Source organism: Podarcis filfolensis, assembly GCF_964270895.1.
Source record: "Podarcis filfolensis genome assembly, chromosome: 13".
Taxonomy (NCBI): Eukaryota; Metazoa; Chordata; class Lepidosauria; order Squamata; family Lacertidae; genus Podarcis; species Podarcis filfolensis.
In genome coordinates, this window is record NC_139615.1 from 16266084 (window position 1) to 16292137 (window position 26054).

General features: G+C 47.2%; 2 protein-coding genes across 2 annotated transcripts in view; one reads left to right on the plus strand and one right to left on the minus strand.

The window, feature by feature from the left end:
* The window catches only part of CORO1A (coronin 1A), a 78513-nt gene that overhangs the window by 33988 nt on the left and 18471 nt on the right, over positions 1-26054 (plus strand). The window lies entirely within an intron of this gene.
* Positions 13139-22504, minus strand: MAPK3 (mitogen-activated protein kinase 3). Its single transcript, XM_083582039.1, has 9 exons — positions 22107-22504; positions 20197-20379; positions 19381-19570; positions 19099-19215; positions 18598-18712; positions 18260-18391; positions 15831-15940; positions 15516-15654; positions 13139-14901 (listed from the first exon to the last, which is right to left on the minus strand). The coding sequence occupies exons 1-8, from the start codon at positions 22268-22270 to the stop codon at positions 15535-15537; spliced, it is 1131 nt and encodes a 376-aa protein (XP_083438165.1). The 5' UTR covers positions 22271-22504; the 3' UTR covers positions 13139-14901; positions 15516-15534.

Sequence of the window (26054 nt, forward strand, 5' to 3'; positions counted from 1 at the left end):
TCCCTTGGGGCAAAGAGCAATTTTCTTGGCAGCTGAAAGTCAGGAAGGTGCTCTGGTCCTTCCTGCTTTGAGCCACTTGACCTCATTCCTTTCTCCTCTACTTCAAAAAGAGATTGCTAGAGCCCTTCCCTCCCACCATGGCAGCAGATCTCATTCCTAAAATTAAATAAATAAGGGCCTTTCTTAGATGTGGAATGAAATGCTTTTTTTTTTTTTACAGGTTGGCAGTCAGTTAGGAATTGCTCTCAGTGCAAAAACTAACTCCCGAAAGGGGATTTCCCTCAGGATAGCAGCAAAGAGGATTAAGGGGTTAATTTCCTCCTCCGTGTCTACACTGATCAGCGCTCTCCCTCTCTCCTTCCCCCAGTGCAACTTACATTTAAAACAACAACCACCCTGCCCTTTAAACGCAAAGACACAGGCAACATTTAATATCGGCTGGATCTCCCTTCCGGTTTGTATCTTGTGCCACCTTTCTGGCAGGAGAAGCCTAATAAATATTTAACTATGGTTGAGATAAGATGAATTTCGCCACCAGCTTATCTCATGGGGGAAAGGGAGAGTGTTCAAGTTGTGAGAGAACTGATGGGGGGCTCAGGAATAATTTACATTTCATTGTCCCTTTTCACTGCCCCCCCTTTCAGGGTTTCTACTTTCAAGTCGTTGAACTAGTTATATTGGGGTTCAGACCTTTCCACTTAAGGTTATGTCACCTCAGGCTGCTTGAAATTAATTTCATCTTCCTCCTCTAAACAGCAGCTCAGTGTCATTCTTGGGGAAAACATTTATTTCATTCTGTTGTTGTTGTCACTGACAGTTTGCTTTATCATCGTGTAGAATAAGAAACCCGTATAGTTAAAGCCATGGTTTTCCCTGTAGTGATGTATGGAAGTGAGGGCTGGACCATCAAGAAGGCTGATCACCGAAGAATTGATGCTTTTGAATTATGGTGCTGGAGGAGACTCTTGAGAGTCCCATGGACTGCAAGAAGATCAAAACTCTCCATTCTGAAGGAAATCAGCCCTGAGTGCTCACTGGAAGGACAGATCCTGAAGCTGAGGCTCCAATACTTTGGCCACCTCATGAGAAGAGAAGATTCCCTGATGTTGGGAAAGATGGAGGGCACAAGGAGAAGGGGACGACAGAGGACGAGATGGTTGGACAGTGTCTTCGAAGCTACAAACATGAGTCTGACCAAACTGCGGGAGGCAGTGGAAGACAGGAGTGCCTGGCGTGCTCTGGTCCATGGGGTCATGAAGAGTCAGACACGACTAAACGACTAAACAACAACAACAAGAATAAGAAACCAGCTTGGAAGGGGCCACATTGACTGTAAAGTCCTGCAGTGGGGAATCCCTTGACCTCTTGCTACAGGTTGCATTTCAGTTAACTTCACCTGAGGATGCCGTTAAAACTCTTGGTGAAGTCCGCCCCAAAATGTTCTCGCTTGACTCTTCCTGACCCGGAACAGGTCGCCTAAGAGGACTGTCTGGTTTGGTCAGTCCAGTGACTGATGCATCATTGCCACAGAAACATGTTCCTGCTTCGTTAAAGGAAGTGGTGTTTTGACGCCTCTTAAATAAATCACCATTACAACTTTCCTGCCTGTATAGGCTGGTCTCTAATTTACAATTGGGCCAGTTTGAAGGGCTAGCAGCAGCAGCAGGACAACTTTTGGGGTGAAACTAAGTACGGTGGTACCTCGGGTTACAGACGCTTCAGGTTACAGACTCTGCTAACCCAGAAATAGTAGCTCGGGTTAAGAACTTTACCTCAGGATGAGAACAGAAATTGTGCAGCGGTGGTGGGGCAGCGGCAGCGGGAAGCCCCATTAGCTATAGTGGTATCTCAGGTTAAGAACAGTTTCAGGTTAAGAACGGACCTCTGGAACGCATTAAGTTCTTAACCTGAGGTACCACTGTATTCCGATCTGTACAGCGGTACCTCTAGTTGCAAACGGGATCTGTTCTGGAGGCCCGTTCACAACCTGAACAGAACACAACCTGTGTCTGTGCATCCGCGCATGTGCGGGTTACAATTCGCCACTTCTGCACATGCCATCATTTTGCACATCTGCGCATGTGTGAGCAGTGAAACCTGGAAGTAACCCATTCCGTTACTTCTGGGTCATCGCGGGACGCAACCTGAAAACACTCAACCTGAAGCAAACGTAACATGAGGTATGACTGTAGTGGGTTACATTTTTAAAACCTAAACCCATTTAATCTGGGAGTAAGCCTCACTGAATTCCATAGGACTTACTTCTGAGTAGGACACATGGTTAGGATGATGCTGTAAGTCACTCTTGCAGCAAAAACAAGAGACTTGTGGCACCTTAAAGACATACAAGTTTATTGTGGCATACACATACGTACTCCATTGAATTTGTTAGTCTTTAAGGTGTCACAATTCTTGTTTTTTATTCCAGTCTGGTTTCAGACCTGGTTGGGAGACAGATGCTGCTTCAGTGACCCTGGTTTATTTCTGTTCCACCTTTCAGTCAAGGAGGTTCCCTGGGTGGTTCACAATAAGATATGTAATAATGGAAACAATGCAAAATAAGTATTAAAACAGACAATTAAAAAAACAAGACAAGCAGCAATTAAAAGCAGCAAGTTAAAATGGTAAAGTCTGCAATCGTACACATGTCTACCGAGTTCAGTGGGGCCATACACAGGTAAATGTGTATAGGATTACAAGCTTTGGATCAAAACTTAAAAGGCCTGGAAGAAGCAAAAGGTCTTTGTCTGGTGCCAAAGGAATGGGGAATTCCATAGACAGGGCAACATCATTAAAAAGGCCCACTTGATGTCTCCTACCAGAAGACAAGAGGGAGTGTGACTGTTGATCCTTATTTTACACCATCATCTATCTCCCCCTCCTCCAGTCCGGGCTGATGTTTGACTGAGTACCTGGGCAGGCAGAGCTGAGTCACATCTGTCCCACCCAGCTCCCCCACCCAGGACTTGGAGACGCACATCTGGCCAGCCTGCTCACCCACTATCGAGTCATGGATTGGCATGGTTTTAGTATGGATGGACCAGGCTGTTGGTGCCAGTGGTAGAGCATCCATTGGGACCATGGATAGGAAGAAGCTTGATGGCAGGTATTAGGTGATTTCTGGGAGACTTGTAGGAATTGCCCTTGGAAGGTCCTCTTTCCAGGGTGATGTTGCCATGAGTGATGCTGTATGGTGTCATCCCTATGTTGACGACACCCAGCCCTGGTTCTTTTCCTGCCCACCACCTCCTTCAGTTCCAGGTAAAGTGGTGAAGTCCCTGAAAAGTTGCCTGGATTTGATAATGGACAGAAGGAATTCAATCCAGGTTGAAAATGGACATGGAGATGATGGCAGCGAATTCAGGGGACCAGATGGCTGGGGAAATGCCTGTTTTCAGATGGGATTGCACGGTCCCTGAAGGAGCAGGTCTGCAGTCAGGAGGTACTCTCAGACACACAGCTTTGCTTCTGGAATCCCAAAGGCTCCAGAATGCCTTTTTAGAATCCTCATCTGATTATCCAGCTGTGCCCACTACTGAAATACAGACATTTATGCTGAGTATATGCCTTTAAGACACATTCAAAGCACACACACTGCCCCAAGGAATCCTGGGAGCTGTAGTTTACACCTTTACAGAGCTACCATTCTCAGCACCCTTAACAAACTACAGTTCCCAGCATCCTTTAGGAGTGTGCTTCAAAGGTATGGCTTGTATGCAGTCTTAGCTTCGTTCGTCTTAGTTACTGCCAGGTTAGACGGTTACAATGTGCTCTGTTTACAGATAGGTAGCCGTGTTGGTCTGCCATAGTCAAAACAAAAAAAATTTTTTTCTTTCCAGTAGCACCTTAAAGACCAACTAAGTTAGTTCTTGGTATGAGCTTTCGTGTGCATGCACACTTCGTCGGATACACATGTGCTCTGTGTTGAGCTACCCTTTGAAACTGTTTAGCACAACAAAGTTGCTTAAGATCTTTTGTGAATGAAAGGTTAGCACCCACAAGAAGCTGGACCTTGTCAAGTTTCTGCCCCTATCCTCCTCCAAGATGTCTGTTTCTGCCCCAAACGCTTGCTTCTTTTCAGAGATATGTAAAAATATATTTTGTTCTATTGGAGCTTTGAAAATGCGTCTCCCTCTTGAGGGGTAAGGGATGCGTGTGGCACTGTGGGTTAAACCACAGAGCCTAGGACTTGCCGATCAGAAGGTTGGCGGTTCAAATCCCCACGGCGGGGTGAGCTCCTGTTGTTCGGTCCCTGCTCCTGCCAACCTAGCAGTTCGAAAGCACGTCAAAGTGCAAGTAGATAAACAGGTACCGCTCCGGCGGGAAGGTAAACGGCATTTCCGTGCGCTGCTCTGGTTCGCCAGAAGCGGCTTAGTCATGCTGGCCACATGACCCGGAAGCTGTACGCCGGCTCCCTCGGCCAATAAAGCGAGATGAGCGTCGCAACCCCAGAGTCGGCCATGACTGGACCTAATGGTGAGGGGTCCCTTTACATTTACCTTGAGGGGTAGGCATCACTCTGTTGGTTAGTGAATTGCTTTAGGTTTCATTGCTTATAACAAATGGTACTTCGTTTTTAATGTCTACTTTGTAAAGTAGATAACTGAAACATAGGAAGGAAAGAAACTCTTCCTCAAACTCATATTCCAAGCTGTGCCCAGCTAAATGGGACATCTTGTAATGAAAATCTCAGCTCTGCCTCCATCTGCAGGCTCGTCTGTTTCTTTGCTACCTCCTGATCTCCTTTGTCCCTTCCCCCAAACATGTTCAACCTTTGCACCTGCAGCACTATCTCTCACGCGGCTTCTTCCCAGCCCGACTGGCTGAATGAGCAAGCCTATGGGGGATGACGGCAAAGGCTTTGGTTGCCAGGGGAACCCAGCAGATGCAGTCCCCAATCGCAGTTGCCTAGCAACTGCGGGGCACCCTGTCCTCATCTCCCCAACCTGACAAAATAGCTGGCTGGGCCCAGAGTGCCAGCGGTGTTTGGTGCTGTTGGGGAAGACGTCAGCAACAGAGGCACCGAGAACAAATGGTCCATCTGCCCAATAAGACAGTCTAACGTGTGTTTGTGTTAGAGAGAGAGAGAGAGAGAGAGAGAGAGAGAGAGAGAGAGAGAGAGAGAGAGAGGTGCTGCTTCTTTGTTGCTTGTTTTGTCAAGCAACCTATAAGAGACTGAATAAATGAACTGTGAAGGTTAAGAGTCGCTGGATACCTTGTTGCTGTGATTTTCCCATGTGTTACTTGGTTACAGTCTTAAGAGAGGTTCTTGTCTCAGTTCTTGTCTTAAGAGAGAGCTTTTGTAACCTTGAAGTGTCAGTGTGGTTTCGTGTGTTTGATTCCGAAGACCCATTTCAGATTTGTGTGATCGGAAAATAATGTTTTGGAACTCATGAGCATTGCTTTGATCACACCAAAGGCCCTTTAAGTCCAGCGCCCTTGTTTCCCAACAGCCAGATGGCCCTGGGGAACTCCTTGCCACACCTGTGTTGTTTTGTTCTAGCCTCTAGTAATCGATGGTAGACTGCCTTTGAACGTGGATGCTACATTCTTACCTGGTGAAACTAGTTACCATCACTAATAAGACTCTCTGTTCCTCTGTTAGTGGTGATCATCGCATCTTGTGATCACAATCACAAAATAATATTTTGAATATTTTGAAACTCAGCCTCCAAAGTGCTTTATATGCATTATGTTGTTGTAATTCTCACAAACAAGCTGTAAAGCAGATCAATTTTTTATCATCCCCATAATGTAGATGACTAGACTAGGCTGAGTAGGACTGAGAGAATATAACACCTCCTTGACTGTGCTGAGGCAAAGAGAAGATTTTGAGCTGAGAGCTGCATGACTCACAAGTCAGTCTCTAATACACTAATGCCAAATTTCCAGTGCAGCAATTAAGTTCCACAGGGAAGAGAGATGTAGGGACACAGTACCCCACACTTCTGTTTGTCCACATGCCTATACAATTTTCTGCTTGCCCTGTGCTTCCTAGGCATGGGTCCAAGTGGTTTTCCATTTGCCCCACTGCTTTCCCTGGGAAAACCCACTCTTTACCTATGAACTGGTGCAAATGCCAGTCTGCGGGGAAACCCGATTGAAGCTTGCTCCTATTCATCAGTAAAAATTGAGTTTTCCCATGGCAAAACAGCAGGATAGGCAGAAGTCTGGATGAGCCCTGAGTTGCGGTTGTCTGGTAGCGTTGGTCAGATTTTGCACTGAATTTCAACTGACAGCTGCCAATCAAACAACTACCCCCATTTTGCACCCATGGTATGTCTAGCTGACCACATCTAGCTGGGCTCGATGGAGCTTTGGTCTGACCCTGTTTATATTATTGGATATGCACACTTAAGAGACTTCCTCATTCCATGTTGTTGTGTTGTTGTGTTCTCGAAAGGTATTCAAGATAACTCACCCCAAAATAGTTACCCCCTGCTATACTTCCAGGGTGGCAAAATGGTGGTTTATCTCTCCTCTCCCTCCTTTAATGCACTTCTGCAGATGCTGATTATATTATGGGCTTTGCTTATTGAGCTGGAGCATAGAAGTGGCGTCTCTTGCCTGTTCATCCTGTACTCATTCTTACGGTAAGAGCATGGAGGCGGAGAGAGGCATTATTGGTGGGGAACCCACAGGCCTCCATCTGGCAGCTGCTCCAGCCAGCACAGCTGGCAATCAGGGATGATGGGTGTCCATCAATAAGTGGAAGGGACACAGCTTCCCCACTCCTTCTGGTCTAGAGGCACATAACTTGCCGAATCTCCAAGCCCATGTGGGTCTGGCTAGTGCCTGGAATAGGAGACCTACTGGGAACTCCTCTCTGTTTTAATCCTTTTGAAGAGAGCAGGATATAAATATTGGCATATAACTCTTTAGAGCACCCCATACACATTGAGAATGAGGAATATTTTTTGGAAGGGCCAGAAGAGACTTCAGGAAAGGTCCTTGAAGGTTCAGGCCTTGGCATCTCCAACTAGCCCTGGATTTGCCCAAGTCTGCCTGCCCTGGGCTGCCGCTCAGAATAGACATTCCTGGATAAGAGGCTTTCAAAAACAGATCTATAAATGTAAACAATCAGTCAGAGGTGAAATAATTTAAAGGGGGGGGGAGAGTTTCCTTTCTCAAAAAGTGTGGGTTTTGCTTTCAAAAAAAATAAAATAAAATAAACACGCAGTGTGGGAGTTTCCTCCCCAAACTGCTTTTCCCTGCATCAGTTTCAGCCTGCTTTGACAAACATTGTTGCCTAACCAAGACCTTTGCATGAGTCTAGATTAAAATCTCCAAACATAAAACATTTTATTGATGTGCATCCAGCTGCTTGTTAACTTTTTTTTTTTAAAAAAACCATACTTCCTCTCTGCTCTCCTGCTTTCATGTGAGTCAGTCCCTGCTCACTTTTCCCTATTCACTGGTGACTTTTAGATATTTTGGATAATGTCAACTGTACACATGCTAGAGGAAGACATCTGACGCACCCCATTCCCATTTCCTCTGAGGGAGATGCAAATCTCTAAGCATGCTTTAGAATTGTCCTTATTGTCCTTTGGTTATCATCACCTTGTTCACTGCTGCCGGAACAGTGTGCTTTAGGAGTGTTCAGAGCACTTTACATACCCCAGTTATCCGTGCCATGATCCTGTAAGGTTGGTCATAGGAAAGCACCTTAGTTGGACCATTGGCTCATCTCAGTCAGGAGTGAAGAACCTTTGCCATTCCAGATGTTCCTGAACTACAACTTCCAGCATCCATGGCCATTGACCATGTTTGCTGGGGCTCACGAGAGTTGTAGTTCAGCAACACTTTCAAGGTGCTTGTCTTACAAAGTACCTTAAAGATTATGAGATCCCTTACGCTCTGCCTTGATCACTTAGATTCTCAGGGGGCACTTCTGGTGCTTTTCCCCAAACCCCTGAGGTTCAGGTGGCCTTTGCTTGGGTCTGAGGCTTTCGTATGACAGGTCTTGCCCTGTGGAACTCCTTGCCAGTAGGGGTTTGGGAGCAACCGCCCTTCTTTCAGACATCTACTAGAAATGTTTAGGCAGGCCTTTGCAAGATGCATTCCCTCTTTTTTAATCAGTCAGTATTTATTTATTTTTAATGGATACTGTTATGGTAAAATTTAGGTGCGAGGCTACTCAGTCACCCAGCTCATTGGGCAGAGCCCGCGGGTCCCTGCAGAATAAAGGAAGGTGTCCAGCCACCAACCGGAGCAAATAGCTGTAGACCAAAGTTTATTGCGCAACAGGTTCAAAGAGGAATTTTGAACCCCGAGGATGGGGTGACAAGGACTTTTTAAAGTTTCTATCTTATCCCAGCATACAGTTCATTAAGCATCATCACTAGATCATTGCTGCATCCGAAAAGCGGAGGGTTATACATGATAAACATAGGAGGAATGTGTTGGGGCAACAGGCAGATACAGGATATGTATTGGGAAGTGCATTCTAAGCACCTACTACAAAGGGACGATAATACTTTGATTTGCATAATCTGCCACCTGGGCAAGTCCAGAGGAGTACCTTTGCCCAGCGATTGACACCTATGAGTACCTTCCTGCCAGAATGTGACCTCCCGCTTGAGGGATTATGGCGGGGACCAAGTGGTTTCCAAGTCCTTGGCCAATGAAGCAAATTGGCGGTGGAATGAAGGAAACTGGCAAAGGAGTATATTTTATATGATTTTTAAAGCTAGGTAACTTCCCTGAGCTGTCAAGTCGAAAGGATACATTTATGCATAATATTTGTAACATTTAGCAACTTTAAAGATGTGCCCCCCCCCCCTAATTTCCATAACAGGTACCTTTTGCTGATATTTATTATTATAATTGTATACTGCCTTGATAGATTTTTTTATGAAACTGCAGATTATAAATGCGTAAATGCCTGGAGGGTCAAAGGTTCCCCAATCCTGAGCTCAGCATTGACTACTCTTCCCTGGCACCTTCTCTTTAGGTAAAGGTAAAGGGACCCCTGACCATTAGGTCCAGTCGTGGCCGACTCTGGGGTTGCGGCGCTCATCTCGCTTTATTGGCCGAGGGAGCCGGTGTACAGCTTTCGGGTCATGTGGCCAGCATGACTAAACCGCTTCTGGTGAACCAGAGCAGCGCACGGAAACGCTGTTTACGTTCCCGCCGGAGTGGTACCTATTTATCTACTTGCACTTTGACATGCTTTCGAACTGCTAGGTTGGCAGGAGCAGGGACCGAGCGATGGGAGCTCATCCCGTCGCAGGGATTCGAACCGCTGACCTTCTGATCGGCAAGTCCTAGGCTCTGTGGTTTAACCCACAGTGCCACGCGCATCTTTTTTTTAGGAGGGGGTTTCAGAACTGGGCTTTGCCTAGCCCTGCCGGGAGCCACCAGAGCTCCTTTTGCATTCAAAATATCTGCTCTTCCACTGAGCTACAGCCCTTCTCCATAGTTACCACCCTCATACTGGAACTGTAGGGGCTGAGAGAAGAGTGAGTCACTTGCCTAAGGCTACCACACTGGTTCATAGCTGTGGGGTTTCTTGAAGCAGTTACATCCCAGCAGTCGCTATGCAGCACCCTCTACCAACCCTCAGCTTTTCTTAAGCAACAGAAAGCGGCAGCTCCCTAAATATTTCTCAAAAACCAAGAAAGCAGAGAGACCCTTGAGTAGGCTTGCTTCTAGCTGGAAGCCGCAAGAGGCACAATCACTCCTGCTGCCAAGTATGTGCAATATACAAACCTATACTGGTGAACGTGTGCAGAGACACAGGCACAGCCTTTTTCTTTTATTTCCTCCCCCCCCCTTCCTAAAGTGAGTCATGCAACTTCAAGCTGCCATTTCAGATGCCTTAAAAAAAACTTCTGTCTTGATTTCCTCTGATTGTAATGCTTTCTTGCCATAATGGACCATGTGCATAATAGGATGCCTATTTATATTTCTAGCCCGCCCCCCCATCTTGAAGACTTGAGGCAAGTGCCAATAAAATATTTGTGCACATAAAACAAGCAATTAAAAATTAATGGTGGTAGGTGGGGGATTTTAACCTCAGTTGCTGAAAGCCAGGCCCAGATGGAAAGCTTCCCTAAGAGGCTCAGGCTTCGGTGAAGTTATAGAAGAAGGCCTGGCTCTATAACCACAGAAGTGGTCTTTTGGCCTGCTCTTCTAAATAATTTTATTCTAGTCACCAGACTCCCCAACCAAGACTTAGAAGTGCTCTCCAACTGAACACAGAGGACTGCTCTCAATACACAGCTGAATGAAGCATAAGAGGTGATAGAATATGCTGCATGACTCCAGACTGCAGGTGAGGTAATACCAAGCTCAGGTGTGGTGAACCTTTGGCCCTCCAGATGTTTACTTGTGTATTTATAACCTGCAGTTTCATAAAATTCCCCCGTCTGTAAAAACACCTTCCTGCAAGCTGATCAGGCTGAGCTACAACCTCTCTCCCCAATATGCTAGCTTTTTACTTGCAGTGACTCCTTTCTAAATAACAAGCAGATTTAAAATATGGTAACCCCTACCACCACCAGTCTAAATTGTACTGTTTTGTTCTCCTACATATGTACACAAAAGCCTCAGGGAAAAAACCCACCTCGCCTAGCAATAAGGAATTTGAATATATTTCAGTTACGTGCCACTTCCTGGTTCAAACTTTCAAACACTCGCTCTCAGCTTCAGTCACCAATTGCCCAATGCAGTCTCTTTTGCCTACCCCCAGGAGAACACACTGAGAGAGGAGGTTTGTCAGCTCAGCTGGAAGCCCATGTCCCAATGGTTAGTTTTCCTGGTGTCAACACACTGGGTTAAGTAAGAAACAGGTGGGGAAATTTCTATTTTGGTTATGCAAGGACAAACTCCTGGAGTTTGGCAATGAATATGAGATAGGTATGATGGTGAGAGGTGGGTGGGAGAAAGAGCATGACTCAAATGCAGACGCCTGTATCGCTGATTAACTAACACCTCCCCAAGGCTGAAGGGATTGATGGAGTATTTATATCACCCATTTTGTGATATACGTACTGGATACCTCTTGGAGGGTAATTGCACAATAGCAGGCAGACAGGTCAAGAGTGTTTCAGAAGGCATCTGAGGTGCGCTAATGATTAAATTGCAGGCAAAGCCCTGCAAAGGGATCACCGCAAAACATTTCCTGCATTCGCAATCTGGTAAACAATCTTCCATAATCAAAATATGTTCCTTCGTGGGTGCTTCAGTGGCAGTGGAAGAACTCTGCCAAGTCCCAAGATGATGTGGTATAAGCCTTTTTCCAGCTCAAGCTTGTCATGCAGATTGCAAGGGAATGTATTTCCCCCACCAACTCAGACAAAAAACTTCGCTTGGTTTTGGGGCCACTGGCATATTGGTTGTTGCAGCATGGGAGATCCAGCCTTGCAAGGTTCAGTCGTGTATCAACAAGCGCACACGTTACAGATCTCACAAGGAGGCGGCCTCTTGTGTAGGACACCAACTCCCAGTCAACCCTCAGATGGAACAGGGCCTTCTGTCATGGCACCCACACTATGGAACATCTTGCCACAATAAATTTGGGTAGCCCATCATCTGCTTTTGGAAACCCATTTAAAACTTTGTTCAGGCCATAGCTTAGTAATAGGGCAAATGCTTTGTACTCAGAGGGTCCCAGTTCAGACCCTGAAATTTCTAGGTGGGGTTGGAAAGATCCTAATCTGAAACCCTATCAAATCACTTCCTATGCTCCACGAATGTGTGTTCCATTGGCCATGATAATTGCCTGCTGCTTTTAATATTGTTACTGGGGTGACTCATTGCCACTATGCTTTAAAATGTGCATTTTGTTAGTTAAGTTGGGGTCACCACCGAAGGGCCAACAAGGCAAGCTCTCTCCCCCCCCCCCCCCGTTGCCCAGAGAATAGTACTTCAGCTGTGTTTGAATAGCTTATTGCAAGGGCCTTGTACACATTAATATTTTATTCCACAGAAGAGGCCATGTGCTCAGTTTAACATTCTCTTCTTTCTCAAGTTTTTAAACGATCCTATTTTTAAAAATACCTTAATGGAGGCTGCTACTATTCAACAAATATGAGGGACAGGAAAGAAAATTTAGATTGAAAGAGCTGGCTCTCAAAAATGTAAATTTTGGCAATATTCAATAACTTCTGAATGGGACAGGGATTGTCTCATTCCTGAACTCCCCCCTCCTGCCACAAGCCTGCTGTCCTTTACACCCCAGCTGGCAGCAACTCTGGGGCAGACAAGGTGGTGCCACTTGCCAACTCCAACGTGTGCAGGCTTGATGTGCCGCCATCTCCACTTGGGACAACAGCAACCCATCACAGCGAGCGGACAAGGAAAAGCACCAGCTCCAGCTGCCTCCTTCCTACTTCCCCCTTGTGGCTTGGAACGATGCTAACTACCCATTATCCCATGACAAAAATCATCGAGTGAGTTGCAGTCCAAGTCAGGTAAGGAGGATACCTCATGCCAGCATAGAATCATAGCACTGCAGACTTAGAAGGTACACAAAGGGTTGCCTGCAAGGCAGCGACTTCCAGGGCAGCACTTGGAATGGGAGGCTGTAAGCAGCTTCTTTTAGCTTTGAATTCTGACTATCAAATAATGGAATTGCTTTCCAGTGTGTTTTTGTAATCCTGGAAATACCTAGAGTTTTTTTTATGGGCACGTTTACGATGCCCCTTGGTCACTGTTATAAAACTCAAGAAACACAGAGATATGTTTACGGCCTGCAAGATCCAAGACTAGAAGCAGCGAAGGCAAAGGTGAGGATTTTGCAGTCGTGCAGCCGTCCCCGCTGTCAGCATATCCTGTCCTAGCACTCCTTTTGCACCCTCTCACCACAGGCCACTTCCTTCCTGTTACAGTCATGTCTATTAAGATACTGAACTCAAGGCAGCGCTGCTACCCCTTGTACAATGGAGATGCAAGGGTTCCTGTTGAATCTTCATTGTGGACTAAACTTTTAAGTGAAAAACTAGTCCTGCAGCCAAGTCTTCCTTCTGGGCCAGTCTTCATTCTTGATGTTTAGTAGGGGCAGATGTCTGCCCGAAGCTTCTTTTTTTCTCAACACCCCAAACCCTCCTGGGGAAAAAACAACTTAAGTTCTCAGACAGTTAAAAATACACGCACCTATGTTTCCCCCTCCAAAATAAGACAAAATGAGGCATTGAAGGAATAAAGGAATGATTTATTTCAGGGTCTTTTTATACAATTCAAAGCAGGAGGGGATGGGGAGGCATTATTTCCCTTCAATCCAAGTTCCCTCATAGCATTACACGCCCCAGGAGGAAGCCCATTTAGCATGCCATCGTGGATGGACAAACAGGCAACACTGTCCGAACAGAGACTTCCTCCTCACTCAACTAGATAAGCTAAGGAAACAAACAAACAGACAAAATCCACATTCCCGTTTTTCTGCTTGCAAAATTTCTGTCTTTGGGAACCCAAAGGTTCTGGCAGTTCTTGCTCATCCAAACTGGTACCCCCCTCCCCAAAATGGCACACACAGAGATGGGAGGGCTTAAAATCCAGAAGTTAGTCCATCTAAAAAGTAGTGCTCCCTCCCCAAAGCTTTGCCTTCAACCAAGGTTGCTTCATTCCCAATACTTTCAGCAGACAACAGTCTAGCCGCTTGTTCCTGGTTTAGTGCTCGCATATCCAAAATACCTCCTCCCCTGGAGAGTTTGGTTGTTACGGGGCAACTGGGTTGTCCCCTCAGGACACACAAGATGTGATCGTCCGTCATCTTCCCAGCCTTTCCCCTCCCTTGTAAAATTCATGTTTGCTGATAGCTGCAGGCCCCTGATCATTTTTGGACTTTGATCTGACCAAGGCAAATTGGGGGGGGGGTGGGTAAAATTCCGCACACATTGTTTAAGAACATCATTGATGAAAGTGGAGGGAGGGGGGAATTAAGAGGGCAGCCATGTTAGTTTGTAGCAGCAAGAAGACAAAAGTGCAGTGCCGTTACAGAGGCCAATTGGTTTCTCGAGGGATGTCAAAGGGTTCACGTACCCCGACTGCCCAATTTATCAAGATGTGAAATGGAAAGGGGGAGGAGGGAGGGAGGGAGAGGCAGACAACCACAAACCTTGCCTTAAAAGAGGAAGCAAATGAAGTTGAAAGCCTTCCTTTTCATCTGCACAGCCACAGAAGCAGAAGGGGGAGACATTTCCCCCCTCTTCCGAACAGGCACACCTTTCAAGCTTTGCAAAGATCTTCATCTTGCGCTGCACAACAGCTGCTGCCCACAGTGACAGGTTAAGGTTAGAGATGTGCATGAAAGGTGTTTGAAAAATGGCACTAACCAGCAGACAAAAAACCAGCACATACACGCCCTCCATTTGCACAGGGAGGAACCAGGACTCCTGTGAGTTCTCAAGGAGTGTAGTGGGGGGGGGGCGGGAGAGAGAGCCAGAACCCTTGGGCTCTGTTCCCAGTTGTGGAACAGTCATGTGGTTCTGTGGATTACAAGAGCGAGAGTCCAGGAGCCAGGATTTAGGTTCAACTCCCTTTGTTAATAATGCCCAAGGGATCAGAAAATGGCCCTGCTAAAAAATCAGCATTAGTTTATTAACTCGTTAACAAAGACAATAAAATGCCAAAAAAAGGAGATGACACTCCGCTCCCTTCAATTTCTTTGAGGGAGGGGTTAAAAGGACAGGGGAAACCGATTTCCTTTCCCTCCTGTAGGGGAGGGTACTCCCCTCCCCTTCCCCAACCTGGGCACCAGGGTCTCACCCTGACACATCACATTAAGGGGGTCCAGAGATGGGTTACCAGGGTTCACAGCCACGTAGCAAAGCGCAGTTGTACAGCAAGTCGACAGGGGCACCCCCAAATTGGTACCCCCTGAATCCTGTGCTCCCCTCTAAAATCCAGTAGGGGAGCTGGGTACAGTCCCAAATCATCTCCTGGTGAAGCAGAGACCTGGAACAAAAAGAGATCCTATGAGGATTACAGACACCAATACTCAGGAGTCCTGTCTACAAATCACACGATGCAGCAACATTTAAATCGCTTAGCTGCAGCGGGGAAACCGAAAAACCCCAAAACCATCCACATAGCAAACACACGCATTTCTGAAATTTGTAATAGGAAAAATGTCTATCTAACAAGTCTTGATAATGCCTCAACAACTGGATGGTGTATGTGTGTGTATATGCGTAAGTATTTGCAGGCAATGATCAGGCAACATAAAATTTCTCTGGCCACATACACGTGCAAAGTTCAGCTAAAACTCTCTCTCCAGGTTCCTTCACATGTGCGTTTCATAACTTAAGCGGCTTGCAGCAAGGATCTGCTCTACCCCGTTGGACATCCCCAGTCCATTCATGGAACTGTAGGTACCGGGAAGTGGAATCTCCACCAAGGGGATGTCACAAGGTACCTGGTAGTGGGAAGAAGCCACTACAGAATCACTGCATTCAACACTGAGCATGTGAGTAACTTGGGCCAACGTATTTCTGCCCCACAGCTGGCCTTCCCAAGGTCAGGCAGATTTACTAAAACCACCTCTTGACCCGCAGTGCTGTTTGACTTACCAGTGGTCCGAACAGCCCCTCAGGGCCCCTGGTAGCCAGGCTGGAATCGTGCCGTCTCCTCAAATATCAGCTCTTTCAGCTTCTCTTTGGGCAGGTCATCCAGCTCCATGTCAAAGGTGAAAGGCTCCTCAGCCACCGGCTAAGCGTGGAGCAAAGGGAGAGATGTAAAAACCCAGGAATCCTGGTCCCCAAACTCCTTCGTTTCCCAAGTCCGCCCATCCTAGCCCACTGCACTCCCGCCTTCTTGTTCCTCGCCCTGCGCTCCCAAATCCCCTTGAACGGTAGTCAAACCCCAAGAACCAAAGCGTCCAGCACCTCATCTGAGGGGTCGTAGTACTGCTCTAGGTAAGGGTGGGCAAGGGACTCCTCCACCGTGATGCGCTTATTAGGGTTAAAGGTCAACATTTTGTCCAACAGGTCCAGAGCTGAAAAAGGGAAAGGGGGGGGGGGGATAGGATGCAGTATCAGCAGCCAGACAGCAGATGGCAACAGGAAGAAAACGCGCACACAAACACACACATAAAATTGTGCCAGCAAATAGTTGCAGGGCTGGAATCTGGCCACAGGTGGCAGCAGAGAGCAATGAAGGGTGGCTGGCATCACCGACAGCATCCCATAGCAAGATTCCTCCCGGATCAGGCCGAGGGCTCATCTAGCCCAGCATCCCGTTTCCAATGATGGCCAGGTAGATACTTCCATGCCCTGCTTGTGCAGCAACAGCTCTCTCCATTTTGTGCCTATTCACAGGTGTATTTGTTTTCGAAGTGGACGTTCCTTTTCTCCGTTGTGAATATGGGTGGCTGCCGACATCACAATCGCGCCATGCAAATGCGTCTACCCCCTTTGAATGAGATCTATGTTGGCGGCCACCAGCCCCACATGCTTTGCTCTTTCCTCCTAGGGAAGATGCTTCGCCGCACTTGACCACCTTGGCTGTTCACTTCTGTACCTTCTCCCGGTCTGCACTACCCTGCTTGGCCTGGGCGTGGCCCAGAACGACACTCCTCTAGCTCAGAGATTGCTACAGGTTTACAGAGAGGCACCAGAGTGTTATTCTCAACCCCTTTCCAATTAATTCAACATTTGAGTGCCTGGGAAATCCGAGCGCCTTTTTTTCGCAGCAATGATACACTGAGTTGATGTTTTCAGTGAGCTGCTCACCATAACCCCAGAATCTCTCTTATGCACTTAATAACTGGCTTTCATAATGATTTTACCAACTGACCTGTAACAGCAAGACTTACGGGTGTGGCATTTGCAATTCACCCCTGAATCCTTTCTTTAAAATTGGCCTTACACTGACAAGTTGCACATACTTGTGAAGTTGCTGGGCTTTTAACATCTAAGGTCTTTAAGGACTCTAAGGTAAATGCAATCTGTCCCGATTGCAATTTGAAACTTATCAATTAGCTCCTAGAAATCTTCACTGGGTATCATCTTGATTTAACGTGGCTCCTTAGTGCTATGTATTCCAAACACTGCTATAGAGGAGAGCTCTCACACACCGTATATGTCCTCAACAGGGACAATTCATTTAGCTTCTCAGCTATCACCTGTCCTCCTTCCAACAGTCTTTTCACACTTTTGAATTCTAAGAACATCCAAATGCTACTCTGGCTGGTTTCTTGCTCTTTAGAAGAAATTGTTTGCTGCCTGTTTTAAGTCTCGAGTTATTTGCTTTTCAACTTAAAGGGAGCAAGTCTCACTGAACTTAGTGGGAGTTGCTTCCAAGTGAAACATGCACAGGATTGGGCTACAACAATTGGACGGATCGTGGTAAGGGCAGCTTCTCTGAGTTGCAACATTTACCATCAGGCAGCCCCCAACTCCATCAGCAACTCTCTCTGTTCTCTTCCTTCCCTCTGCCCCCTGGAGGAAGTCTACCATCTGCCAGAGAGCAGAAGGAACCACCATAAACAGCTCCAAATACCTTTAATGTTTTATCTTTTTGTGGATGAACTATAATTTGTTTGGCGAACTGTAAGCTGCACAGAGCATAACCATAGTGCAACAATCTCAATTGTCTTGGCTTCAAGGGGTCTAACATTAGCATCAACACTGTTTTGCCCACTTAGCTGACAATTTGAATGGCATTACCTCTGAATGCTAATTAACAACTTTTATCCTATCCTCACTTTTGAGGGCACAGAACATTATGAACATCCCCTACCAGGGAATGAGTTATTTCAAATCAGATGCTTCTCAGTTGGCCTGCTTTCCTCTAGAAGTCTGCATAAAGCTGCTCTGTGGTCTTTTTTATTTGAAGTCCCAACAATCTACTTTCCTTTGGATTCAAGTATAGCCTGTCCCATTGCTTTGTCTAGGGTGTGGCTGTGTGTTTATGTTATTAGTTAGAAACAAGACCACAGCTCTTATATTGTTAATAGCTGCATCAAAAGGAAATTTCAGGACACTCTAATTTTCATACCCCTTCATGGCAAGAGTGATGAGAGACACAGAAGTCCTGGTCACACTGGGTGAAAATCAGGTGGCTGAGCAACATTTATATTTAAACAGTGAGGGGGAAACTGAAACCTGCACAGGCTAATGGGACCCTTCCATTTCAGCAGTTACTGGTGAGCATGAAACAAAAGAGTTTAAAGACTTCTGGCTTCGGTTTATATTGGGAAGTATAATTAGGCAAATAGTAGGGAAAACACTGGAATGTGAGAATGGACAACAACGAGCAATGCATGCTGGGACACAGAAGTGGCTGAACACCCTTTGCCTTCTTCCTCCCTTACCTTTGAGATCAGCCTTAGGGAACAGTTTGGCCCAGGGAACCTTGGGCTTTTGTGGCAGCGACTGGAGATAGTTGCGAGCCTTCATGTTGATGATGCAGTTCAAGTCGTCTTGAGACGGGGAACCCAGAATACCTGTAGAGATGGCAGATAGAACTTTGTTGGATATATTGGACAGGGAAAATCCTAGAAGGAAAATAGTTTTCAAGTTCTGTAACAAGCAAGGCCTCGGGCACTGAAAAGAGACCAAGAAGGAGGCAGAGTTGGCCATTCAATGGCGAGGGCCAAAAACCTCTCCCCTCCAATACCAAATGCTTTACTCCCTGATATTTTCCCCTTACCCAGGATGTGGTTCAGCTGGTCCAGGTAGTGCTTGCCAGGAAAGATGGGTCGGTTTGACAGCATCTCAGCCAGGATGCAGCCCACAGACCATATGTCAATAGACTTGGTGTAGCCCTGAGAAGGGGGTAAAAGACATGGAAAGAGAACCAGGTTCTGGGCTTCCCTGCCATGCATAACCAGCCCACAGTTCATGAAGAGGCTGCTTTCTCCTTGCACAGTGACTAGCTGGCAGGATGAAAACTAAGGTTCCTTTCTTTATGAGGCATTGAAAGCCTGAAACTATGGCCCCAGCAAAAGTACAGGATTCAGGAAGACATCTCTCCCAGATTTAATGAAAAAATAAAGACCCATATGGTGGGTGTGAGCTAAGTGTTATTAAATTAAGAAAATGTCTTCATGTTGCTTTCATGGCTATGTTAATCCCCTCCCCCCCCAAGAAGTTGAGAGACCTCACTTCCAACTGAACTTTGCATCACTTGTCCTCACTCCGACTATCTTACCTTGGAATTAAGCATGATTTCAGGGGCCCGATACCAGCGAGTAGCGACGTACTCCGTCAAGAAACCTGTGTGGTCATGGTCTGGGTCTGCGATCCGAGCCAGGCCAAAGTCACAGATCTGTAAGGAGAGAGGGGGGGGGGAAACCCCAAAGGGGATGGGCATGAGTAGCAAACCCAGGATGAGCAGAAATCTAAGGTTGCAAAATGCAGAGTGGGGGTGGGAGAAAGCTGGTGTCAGCAGGAGAGGGAAGGAAAGAGTCTAGCAAAAGTTGCTGAATGCCACCTTCAGGTCACACGTGGTGTTGATGAGAAGGTTGCTGGGCTTCAGGTCCCGATGAAGCACATTGGCAGAATGGATGTATTTCAGCCCTCGGAGAATCTGGTAGAGAAAGTAGCAGATGTGGTCATTGCTGAGCTGCTGAGTCTTCAGCAGCTTATAGAGATCAGTTTCCATCAAATCCTGAACTATATATCTGCAGAGGGAGAAATGGTGCCCCCTCCAGGAAAGAGGGAGCAAGAGCAACAGTCAAGAAAAACAACTTTAATAGTAGTACTGTACGTAAAGGAGCATCTTGGCAGGGGAAGGGGGAACCATAAAGTGCACACACACCTTGCTGAGCCACCCATGATGCCACCCACAATTTGTCCCTCAGGCTGAGTTAGATTTTCATAGGTGTAGTCCAGCCAGATACTGAGTGTTGCTAACACTTCCAATGACTGCCAAGAAGAATGTATCGCTGATAATGATGCAGCTAATAACACCGCCTCTTCACATGCTTGTGATGTAAACCTATTCAGAGGCATGGTACTAAAAGAACATTCTTGATCCAAGTGATCATTTTAGCCCTAACCCATTAAAAGCACAACGCCCAGAGCCATGCTCAGAAGACAACAGGAAGCCAATGCAGATGCTGGCGCAATCTTTTCCCAGCAATTCCACAGCACATCATTATGCTGTGTGCCAGCCAAAGCCTCAGAGCCACACATTTGATTCTATGCAGATCACAGTGTGACTCCCACAGCCTCTGGTCATCAAAACATATTTTCACGTAGGTGCCCTTCCAGGCTTGGAAGGGACAAGAGTGGTCTTCAAGGATACACATCACGCATCTGGTCGATGGTAGGTGCACGCAGGATGTCATTGATGCCGATGACATTCTCATGCTTGAAGCGCAAAAGGATCTTGATCTCTCGCAGTGTGCGCTGGCAGTACGTCTGGTGCTCAAAGGGACTGATCTTCTTTATGGCAGCCCGGATCTTGTTGACATGATCGTAGGCAGAGCTGTGGGGAAAGGAAGACAAAAGACACATGCAGATGGTAACCTCTGGGTCTGTGCACATACATAGACCGTTTCCTCAGTATAAAAGCTTGCATACATTCTTTCTCCAAATTGCCAAATGCCTTTTTCACCCTCCTCTCCCCCATTGGAAGAAAACAGTCTGGTGATCCACAAGAGCAACTGACAAGGGGAACTGCTTCCATGCAAGCCAGTCAGAAAGCCCCAAATGTACACCAAGGTTTTGGATCTTAAGTCAATAGGATCAATACAAGGACAGAAAGATAAGGGAGAGAGGAGGAAATAGCAGGCACAGCAATACAAATTGCATGATACAATTATTTAGAAAACCCAACTGTTTGGCTCCATTATCACCACTTGGCACAAGTACTGGCAGCTGGCAAGAGCTGGCAGAATGAGACGTAAAGAGTCAACACTAGGTGGCATGGTACAGGGAAGCTCTGGCCCTGCAGATGTTGCTGAACTACAACTGCTATCATCCTGGCCACAGACTATGCTTGCTGGGGCTGATGGGAATTGTAGTTCAGCAACATCTGCAGCGCCAAATGTTTCCTATACCTTCTGTAAAGCTCTCAAGACATGGAGTGTAAGCACAGAAGCTAGAAGATCAGATGCTTAGCGAGGAGATAATGAATACTTTAGAATAAAAGGTGTTATGCAGTTTGACTGCTACAGGTACTGGCAGCTTATGTACCAGACCCAAGCTGTTGGGTGTAATATGGTGGCTAGGTTTCATACAATAGGATATTGCAAAGAATACCCTAGCCTGGGTAACTTTTGGAGGCACAAATGAGACATATACAGCAGTTCTGAAGGTTCAGTGATTGGAATAGTCTACCATTAATATAAAAACTATAGGCCTAGTGTCGATCCAAGTCTAGAAAAGCACACAATGTCTCAGTATGGCATTTAACGAGGCTGGCAAAACTATGGAGCCTACAGGAATAGTGGTGTAAAAAGTGCAAGCATCGAGTGGGGCTGACATCACATTAAGCATTCCCGCATTACTTAACTACATGGCAATGAGAGGTTTGGCAAGAAGGCAGGTTAGCCAGCCTCCAACTTGCAAGACTTGTCCCTGGTGCCAACAGCCGTGCAACAAGAAGTTTGTCAGATGCAACTTCACCAAAGTGCTGCAGTGATAAGGGGGCACCAGGGCTGTGACCACCAAGCTTCTTGCCACCTTGGTATTAAAATGCACAGAAGCGCCCTTCGAAAGCAGCAGGAAGGCACCAGCCAGCCTCCGAACAATGGAGGCATGAGCAAGGAAGCTGGCAAATATTGGCACAAGGAGATAGCGGGCCGGCAAGGGCCAGTCCCTGGGAGGGGCTCGGAGCACAACAATGACTTGGCAGGGCTAGGGCGTGCTTCTTCTGCGCGTTCCTAGTTCACAGGGCAGTTTGGGAGAAGAGCATCTGCAGGAAAAGGCTGCAGCCGAGAGGAGAGCCCTGCGCGTGCAACGGGGAGCCTTGGAGCGGAGGAGCAACGGGAGCCGACGCGGATAGGGTCGGGGCGGGGAGAGCAGCGTCGAGAGCGCGGCAGGCGCCTCTGTCGGAGTTCAGTAACTAAGAAGCAACATGGCGGAAGCCTGTCGGAAAGGCTACGGCGGCCGGGAGGGCTGCTTTCGGCGGGTGGGCCAGCCAAGCCTCGGGCTCCTCGCCCGGGTACGGCGCCCGGACAGGGCCATTCCGCGCGGTTCGCGCTCACTCACCAGACCATGCCGTAAGCCCCCTCGCCGATGTACTGCAGGTCCGTGTAGCGCGGCCCCACGTCGAACACTTGCCCTTTCACCGTCTCCACTCCCAGCTTCGGCGCTCCCGGTCCCGGCACAACCCCCGCCCCGCCTGGGGCTGCTGTCGCCGCTGCTGCCGCCATGGCCGACCTGATCGAGAATCTCCTGCAGCCGCTCCTATCGCTGCTTTACCCGGAACCGACACCGCCCGACAGCACCGCGCATGCGCTCGCCGAGGAAACGGAGAGACCGCCACTGCCCATGCGCTCGGCAGAAGCTGCGGCTTGAGGTTCCTCTCAGGGCGCATGCGCCCAGCCTGCCTCATAGCGTTTTGCGGGCCACAACGCGCCTGGCTCGGATTGGGACGTCAAGAACTCGACCCGGAAGCGCCGCACCCATAACATTCCACTCAAAGCGATGCTCCACCCTCTCGCGCGCGCAAGCTTCAGTCCCGTTGGGCCACGCCCTTTGGCTCTGATTGGGCCCCGCCTCTTGGCTCAGCTCGCCTCCAATCCAGTTCCCGACGCCACGCGCTTGCTCTTGTTTCAAGGCCCGCCCTTTTCCCTGTAGTCCCGTGTTCGAATCCCCAGTGAGGCTATATACTGCATACACTTGCGGGCTTCTTTGTATTCATTTGGATTTCGATTTATAGCCCACTCCATTCTGAATGGAGAGATGCAAAGCTACACCGGTTGGATTTATGCAGCTGTGCGGTGGCAGGAGCTCTGCCTTCCTTTATTTACTACCTATGGCGTAAGGGCTCCAAAGAAACTTTACAATAAAAACAAAGCAACTTGGGTTTAAGAATGACTCTAGATACCTATGGGCAAAAAGGGGTTCCCAAGCTATAGTCAGAGCAGGACTTCATTACTGGGGGTTTATAGAATCCGAGAATTATAGTTGGAAGGAACCATGGGGGGTCATCTAGTCCAACCCCTTGCAGTGCAGGAATCTTATGCCCAGCGTGGAACCCATGACCCTGAGATTAAGAGTCTCATGCTCTACTGATGGACCACTTGACCTCGCACAGGGCACCGTATTAACAAAAGATTATCAAAGGCTGCCCCTGATTTGTTTTTTTTTAAAAAAACAAACAAACCTGCTTTTCAGCCAAAAGAGCAATCCCCAGACTGAGTCAAAGCAAGCAGTAATAAATACGTTCAGGCATGTAAACCTGAAAGACATGGTATAAATGGCAAAATATTTGGAAGGAAAAGGTAAAAAAGCAAACTCTTAGAGAATGCCTGGATAAGTCAGTTGGTTAAAGGGTGGTGGCACTGATAACGCCAAGGTTGCAGGTTTGATCCCCGTATGGGACAGCTGCATATTCCTGCACTGCAGGGGGTTGGACTAGATGATACTCAGGATCCCTTCCAATTCTGTGATTCTATGGTCTCCAGATCCTTGGGGGAGCTTTGGTCTCTTGTGAGAAAGGAATATAAATGTGACATTTTGAAGCTCCTGGGAAATTCTGGCCATCACAAAGCACAGAGATGGATAAAATGGCCACTTGATTGTCTTGCTTTATCTCCCTTATGAAATTCTAAAGCTCTCCGTTGTGAACATGGCAGGGTTTTTTATTGCTCCTAATTATGGCCTCCTGTGTTTTAGATCAGGAGATACTATGATGCTGGAAAATTTAGCCATCCTTTTCTTAAAGGTAAAGGTAAAGGGACCCCTGACCATTAGGTTCAGGCGTGACCGACTCCGGCGCTCATCTCGCTTTACTAGCCGAGGGAGCCGGCGTACAGCTTCCGGGTCGTGTGGCCAGCATGACTAAGCCACTTCTGGCGAACCAGAGCAGCGCATGGAAACACCGTTTACCTTCCCACCAGAGCGGTACCTATTTTTCTATTTGCACTTTGACGTGCTTTTGAACTGCTAGGTTGGCAGGAGCAGGGACCGAGCAACGGGAGCTCACCCTGTCTCAGGGATTCGAACTGCCAACCTTCTGATCAGCAAATCCTAGGCTCTGTGGTTTAACCCACAGCACCACCCGTTTTTCTTACAAAGCACTAATTCACCTGTTTAAGGACATATTTGTTAAGAGAAAAAAGTTGACGCAAAAAGTGTTCTGTCAGTCTAAAGTGGAGGCCTCTCAATCTGGCCCTTGGGATTCTCTCAGACATAGCAGCCAACTCCTAGGAGCGATGGGGGCTTCAGCCCCCACAAAGTTGATGAGCATTCCCATTCAGATGGTGTGTGTGCACTGCATCATGTGATCAATTATGTGGGGCGGAGCTTTCCTGGGCCCCCACAATATTTTATTCAAGTTGGTACCCCTGCCCTCAGATGCCATATCCCCTCCTCAACCGCACCCCTCACCAGGCCAACTACACTACTCATTTTTGTCTGGCTGCAATGCATCTTTGCACTTTGATCCTGCCGCTTGGTTTCCTGGGTGGAGAAAGGGGTGTGTAGAAACAAACCTGCCACACAGAAGTACATTTTGCATTCACTGCTGTGACCACTTTTGCCTTCTCACCACTGCCATGTGGCCCTCAGTCTGGGAAAGATTCTCCATACCTGCTTGAAAGGCTAAGAGTTGCGTCCAGTGGTAGTCCTGCTCAGAGCTGACCCATTGAAATGAATGGCCATGGTTAATTAATTTCAGTAAGTCCACTCCAAGTAAAATGTATGCAATCCTATATGTGTCTACTCAGAAGTCAGTCCTGTTGAGTTCAATGGCATTTACTAAGATTTCAGCTTTATTGTAGTAGTATACGCTTTCCTAGACTAGGCGGGAAACGGGGTAGCGTTGAGAATGCTAGGCAGGGCAGGTTAAAGACCCTGCTAACCACAAAGTATACTGGGTGAATTTTAGAAAAGCACTGTAGGATCAAGTCAATGGCTGATCTAATCCAGCTTCTGGTTCTCACAGTGGCCCACTAAATGCCTGTGGGAGAATTTCAAACTTGATGTGAAACAAGGGCCTCCCTTCCTGTGACTTGCAGCAACTGGTACTCAGAAACTTTAAGGCAGTCTCCCTCACACACCTGCTTGTTGCAGAAATCAGAAGGAAAGCCATCCATTCTTCCCTGAGCTTCTTGAACGGAACAAAAATATATATAATAAAGATGTGGCGTTATCCTGGCAGGTTATTTACATACGCGAAATTATAGAAGGTTGGGTGAAAAGGCCGTGGGATGTGCAGGGCTACACGTGTCTACTCAGAAATAAGCCCTGTTGAGTTCAGTGGGGCTTACTCCCATGTAAAGTGCATATAGGACTGCAGCCTAAGCGCCAGTTGTCGTCAGTGAGATTTCTACATAAAATTCAAATGTATGAAAAAGAATTAGCACACTATCTACCCACAACAGTATCTGTAGGGAACAACACTACGTTCCTGTGCTTTCCTTTGCTAACTTAAAACCTACAGCAGTAGAGAAATCTGTGCTCTCAGCTGATCACAAACAGAAATGCTTCTCCTTCTTAATTTATATAGTTTAATGACAAAACAGACGTCTCTGGATTTGTCTGAAACAAGCAGCTGGAATGGATGAGCAGAGAGAGCTTCACTAGATTTAAAAGGGCTGCTTAGTTTCTTTCTCCGCACTGTCGTCTTCTGTTCCCTGATCCACCATCACCCACACAATCCTCTAGCTGTCCCCTCCCCACAAAACCCCAAACGAAAAGAGGCCTTGGCATCTGAAACAAATGTATCCTAGCATCAGGTGTCCAGTATGCAAGAGCCCTCTTTTGTCTGATGCCATCTGCTGAAGAGGACTCCACTCTTAGCTAGGATGCAAGATCACGTCACAATAAATGCATTGGTTTCTGAGGTGCCACAGAGCTCCTGGCTTTCTTGCAGCAACAGACTTGACCTGGTGACTAATCGGGAATGAACGCCTAAAAAACATTTCTCTGCCTATCAGTGAGGCCGTGCTTGAATAAATAAAAGCCTGGCCTCCAGGCAATTACAATTCT